This window comes from Rutidosis leptorrhynchoides, chromosome 11 (assembly GCF_046630445.1).
Source record: "Rutidosis leptorrhynchoides isolate AG116_Rl617_1_P2 chromosome 11, CSIRO_AGI_Rlap_v1, whole genome shotgun sequence".
Classification (NCBI taxonomy): Eukaryota; Viridiplantae; Streptophyta; class Magnoliopsida; order Asterales; family Asteraceae; genus Rutidosis; species Rutidosis leptorrhynchoides.
This window is the reverse complement of record NC_092343.1, coordinates 68,847,984-68,854,216: the sequence shown is the minus strand read 5'-3', so window position 1 is coordinate 68,854,216 and position 6,233 is coordinate 68,847,984. Positions and strand designations below refer to the sequence as shown.

Below are 6,233 nucleotides of genomic sequence, written 5' to 3'. Positions count from 1 at the left end.
TATAGTGCTAATCAAAATTAGGAAACAAATCAAATAACTTGCTGGCCACGAACAATGTCGCGTTTCGCGACACCCCATCGCGTTACGCGATGAACTGCATCCACACGCGACAACCTTGATCAAAACGCGATAGTCATCAAGCCCTGATTACTGATTGATATGTCGCGTTCCAGCTCCACATGTCGCGTTCCAAACCGTCGCGTTTCGCGACAAACCATGCCCGAACGCGACCTGGTACCTGTTTCTCTGTTTTGATCTTCTTTGCACATCCAACATTTTGTTGTAATTATATTCTCGATTTCCATATCTCGTATAATTTTTTGGCGAATAACAATAAACTTTATAACCTTTCGGGGAATCTTCATCAAATAAATGAAGCCCGCATTAAACATACAAGCACCGAAAAGAACAATCCAAGCGCAACTAATACAAAAAGAACTAAAACCTAGAGATCACAGCCTGATTGTTAATGAGATATTCTTTTATAGTCTTATAGAGTATATATTTGGTTTGTAATCTTTTGACCACCATAACATTTTTACTTATAGAGTTTTCCATGGATTTGCGATGGCTAGCCTCTAACTACAGCGTCATAGGCATGGCTTAACCATGGAGTTCGCCATAGTAAAGTTATGAATGGTTATGGCGGAAGGTGACGTGGGATTCACATGAAAATATTAATTTTATATCTTTTCTTGTACCTTTTGTTTGTAACGTATACCTATATAATGGACTATTTGCTTGTGATATATGGGTATATGCTATTTTAAATTTTCTCTAACGACAGCTCTCACGACATTCTTTTTTTAATTTCTAATCATTTATTTTTTTAGTATGTACCCATTTGTTTTCAACATTTTCTTAAAAAAACGTATTAAAACTTTTTTCACCAATATGATTTATACGATGCCTGACTAATTTTCAGTAAGAAGGTCGGAATAGAATCTTGGCTTTTTTACCAGGGTTAGGATAAAACATGATTAAACTTGGTGAGGGCAAGAAACATTCTAAATATACTATTGATGTCTTTTGGGGTTATCTCCTAATCAACAATATTTCCAACAACTTTGACAGAGGTACTATACGTCGTTTATGAAAAATATAAAACTAGATCAAACGTAGATAGCTTATGTATTACTGACCTTGAATTCTGGGATGTAAATGTAGAAGGATGATTAGTTTCTTGAGATTTTAGTCGGAATGGGAAAGATTAAGAAACGTTTTTTAAGATGCAAATTTTGAAAATGATTGAAATTAGGGGCAAAACCCTTGTTTGTATCCAGGCAAGGGCCGGGTCAAGTTGCGTGACCCGCATTTCCTACCACACACATGTCGTGATCATGGGGCATCGCCGTTGGATATGACAAGTGGCACACGTTAGTGTTCAGCGGTCAGTTGAAACGTCAGCACGTGCGAGGCACACATTTACTTTTGGTCAAATCCTTCGCGAGCCCAAAGGTTTAAATGACTAGCATTTAATGACTACATGCCTACATGGTGAATACTAAATGCATATGTAATTTTTTCAAATTGGTAATGATTGATGTTTAAGTTTGATTCACCCATTTTAATGCGTACTATTAAACTCGAAGACTTAATAGTGTGCATAGTTGTGCGCTAGTGTGCATAGATGCATGTTATTTACTTAACTACAACATGCGTCGTGCACACAATTATGTGTTGTTTACTCACTCCAATATGTGACCTTCATGTGGAACACACATGTTGGCATGCCTTGTATATTACTTCATGCATAGATTCTTTTTTTTTTTTTTTTTTTTTTTTTTTGAAAAGCAAGCCAAAATTTTATTTATATACAGCTATTACATGAATCAAACGAGCATCGAAGGCCATTTACACATGCATAGATTCAACGTGCGGATATAAATATGTACAGAGATGAGCACGGGCGAGCGTATAAGCCTTTTATTCAATTTCTTCTGTCATGATTATAACTTAAATAAGATCTAACAAAGGTAGAAGGTTTTCTCTTGGAACCTTAGACCTCTTGCAATAACTCAAGACCCTAACCACTTGAGCTGCATATATATATAAATTAATAGATTAATAGATAATTCTCCATTTTTTTCTTTTTTTTTGGGGTATCTGGAGCCCGGTGGAGTAAAATTTATTTTCAACAACAAGGGTCGGGATTAAAAAGCCCAATAACTAAGCAGGCCTGAAAACTATAAAAGCCCATTAATAAACTACAGAAGTGAGTAGTATATAAAAGGCGACAACCCTACCTTAATTAGGGTTTACGTACTGTCAATCGGAGCATCAGCCGCTTTAAGAAGAAGAAGAAGAACAGCAGCAAACTTACTAAAATTCGCAGTCATGGTAATTATTAATTAATTTAATATTATACGTTCTGTTCAATATTCAATTTGCAATTTTTTTTAAATTAGTAAAATAAAAGGACATTAAATTGTTTATATTATTTGAATTGATTGATAAATTTGCAGAGTTTAGTTGCAAATGAAGATTTTCAGCACATTCTTCGTGTGCAAAACACAAATGTTGATGGAAAGCAAAAGATTATGTTTGCAATGACGTCAATTAAAGGTATTGGACGTCGTTTTGCAAATATTGTTTGCAAAAAAGCTGATGTAGATATGAACAAAAGGTATAATTAAATTTATTCTATACTATTAATTGCTCATATATTGATTTGATATAAATTTAGGGCTGTTGATTTATCTAGTTATACTACTATGAATAGATACATATTATAGGTTATGTATGTAAAGCAGTTGTCTATAAAATTTTGGTAAGGTTAGATGTTTTTAATTATTGTACCATGAGAAAATTGATTGAAATTTAAATATAAAACCAATTAAATTAATTTAAATGGTATACAAGGATCATCTAAGTACATTAAGCTTTACTAGTTGATGGTTGTTATTAGGTGATGATGTAAAAACTTATTTTGTTTAATTATTTTGCTTCTGTTTACTGCATTTTCATGACACAACATAAGTGTATTGGGATAAATGATAATTAGTAGCTTTAACAATTGATTAGCTTCTTATGTGTGATTTGTTATGCTTGGCTAATGTTTAGGTTTTTCATTGTTGACTGATGTAGAAATCAGGAACCAAATATTTGTTGATATTAGTTGAACTTTGGTTGCTGCCTGGTAGATTATGTTTACTCATTTTGACCACTTTTTATGATAATAAAAAATTAGTATGCTTGGCTTTTTATAACTGAAATTGGTCGTAAGTAATGTTATAAATTGTTTTTACTAATTAATATGAATACAATAAATGTTAGGATTTGATAATAATAGCAGGCATGGAACTCTTTTGTCTGTTATATTCTGTGACACTCTTTTTGGTGTAAATCTATATCTATATGGTTGTTTTGTATGCTCAAACATTAGCCTATATAGATATATGATGTAGAGTTAATTCACACTGTTGATAAGTTTCTTTTGCATTTCTTCATGCTTGGCTACTATTATATTTGGCAAACGGGTCAGGTTGGTCTGTTTGGGTAACCGGTCAAAGTGGATGTGGTTGAATTGGGTCATCGGTCGAACGGGGAAAATTTTTAAACGGGTGAATCATTAATGCTTTCATAAATGATTGACGGATGAATCTTTTTATGCTCGACCCATTTGACCCATTCATATGACCCATTCATATGACCCATTAGACCTGTCTTTATTTATTGAAATTTAGGATTTGAGACCCATTTGACCCGTTATTATATATTCTGTATAAGACCTAATAGGTTTAAGAATCACTCATTGGACCTTTTTTTTATGTTTTGGTTCACATTGCTGGGCCTAATTTTTTTTCAAGACCCAATTTACCCAAAAGCTTGACCCTTTGACCCAAATTTGAGACTATGGGTCTCAATTGCCGGGTATAGAGTCAGAAATTTGTTTTGCAAATTTAATACTTGGTCTACATTATTGGTATTTTCATTTTTTCATTTGTTTTTTTTTTCATTTGACTACTTCTCATAATCCCATGTATAACGTTAATGCTGTTATCATTTATCCAATCTCTGTTCAATCCTAACCAAAAATACGTCTCAACGTAAATATTCAGGGCCGGAGAACTCTCGAATGCCGAGATTGACAATCTGATGACAATTGTTGCGAACCCAAGACAATTTAAAATCCCAGATTGGTTTCTTAACAGAAAGAAGGATTACAAGGATGGCAAGTACTCTCAAGTCACATCTAATGCACTCGACATGAAACTCAGGGACGATCTTGAGCGTTTGAAGAAGATCAGGTTTGTATTTTTTACATGTTGTCATGCATATGTTACAGATGGCATTTTGACCAATTTTCTCGGTCAACTATGGTCAAACTTGAGATTTCTTGGGTCATAATCGGTCAAAACTTGAAATTACTCGTGATTGCTGAGTCAAAACTCAGCCAAAACTCGAGATTACTCGAAAAATTGGTCAAGATCTGTCAAATTCAAATTTGGTCCATATTTGAGTATTCCCCAAGTACTCCCCAAAAAATTGCTGACCGAGTACTTTGGTGTTGTGAGTTCTTGAACCTCATATAAAAGATATGAACAAGTGATTTGGGTTAGCCTAATTTACGAAAATGACTATTTTGTACCCTACCTGTTTTCATATAGTTAACTACTTAATGAACCCACTCATTTTGACACCTCTACAAAAAATTGTACCATCATTTATTGGAATGGTAAGTATTGTGTTAGCATTTATGTCTCTATAAATATGTGGTTGTTAGATTTTTATACTATTTTTTATAATAAATAGGAATCATCGTGGTCTTCGTCACTACTGGGGTCTGCGAGTACGTGGACAGCACACAAAGACCACTGGCCGTAGGGGTAAGACTGTTGGTGTCTCCAAAAAACGATAGACATGTTCTTGTTCTCTTTTTGGTTTTAAAAAGATCCTTCTTAGTATTTCACATTATCGTCTGATTTAGAGTTAAGGGAAGTCATTAGTATGTTAATGTTTGTACTTTTTTGGATGTTAATTTTTTAAATGTCAAGAGTTGTATACGTTTGAGAGTTGCATATCTTTGGATTATAATATTTGTTTTAATCTCTTGTTTTATTTACTTTTTAGTACTTCGTTATATTAAAAAAACTGCGTGAGCTTACTTGCCTTGGTTTTAAGTTTAATTGATATCAAACACAAGCGAATGTAGATTCTTGTATGAGTTGATTATGAAACAAGAATAGGGATGACAATAGCCAACCTGGTGTGTATCAGGTCACCTGATCATTTTATAAATAGTGATATGGAGTGATTTAATCAAGGGAAACGCTATTTTGGGGGAAGTAAATTTTTTGAATTTTTTTTTTAAAACATCAAAATCACATGAAAATATGAAGATTTTAAAAAGATACTTCTGGTGGGAAAAACGTTCGGAAAAATAAATTATAACATTCATTGCAATGAATGTTTTGCTTCTGAGTTTGTTTTTTAGGGTTTAAAAAATTATGGCTTAGAGATTAGGGTTTAAAAATTAGGGTTTAGCTATTAGGGTTTAGAAATTAGGATTTTGGATTTAGAAATTAGGGTTTAGGGTTTAGAAATTAGGGTTTAAAAATTAGGGTTTAGATAGAATTTTTAACACGAACGGTTTAGGGTTTTGGGTTTAGGGACGAAACCCAAAACCCTAAACCCTAAACTCTAAATCGGGCTAGATCTTATGGGGAAAAAAACGCTCGAAGAATAACATTCAAGAATAACATTACGCATGCTACATGTTATCAGTTTTTTCTTCGAGCGTTTTCCCGCCAAAATAATAACATTTATCACAAAGTGTTTTTTTAAATGTTCATATTTTCGTGTGCTCTTAATGTTGGAAAAAAAAATTCGAAAAAAATGTAAAAATGAAAAAATAAATTTTACTTCTCATTCTTTTCAAAAAAGTGTTTCCCTCTTGATTACGACTCTAGAGGTGGATTGGTTTTTTACCTAAATATAGTTAATTTAACTCCATGTTCTTCATCTTCTTTAAGTCCTAAACCTTCATTTATCATAACAATATATATATAACCTGCTGCTACAGTTATCCTAATCTCTTTTCTCTAAATTCATAATCTAAATGAAGATTCGATTAAAAACATTTTAAACTCTCAAAATACCTGACCCAAACTTTAATCAATATCAAAACGAAAATCATATAAACAAAATCGTTGAAATCTTCGATTATTATCATTAATTCAGAATCATTTTCACTTGGTTGTACAACCATGAAAAAAAACCAATGGTGCACA

General features: G+C 32.8%; 1 protein-coding gene across 1 annotated transcript; it reads left to right on the top strand.

The window, feature by feature from the left end:
- Window positions 1–2,289: 2,289 nt before the first annotated feature.
- Window positions 2,290–5,072, top strand: LOC139877031 (small ribosomal subunit protein uS13z/uS13y/uS13x). The gene is made up of 4 exons (XM_071864437.1): window positions 2,290–2,340; window positions 2,466–2,626; window positions 4,062–4,250; window positions 4,756–5,072. Exons 1-4 carry the CDS (start codon window positions 2,338–2,340, stop codon window positions 4,859–4,861), a joined length of 459 nt encoding a protein of 152 aa, XP_071720538.1. The 5' UTR covers window positions 2,290–2,337; the 3' UTR covers window positions 4,862–5,072.
- Window positions 5,073–6,233: the final 1,161 nt, after the last annotated feature.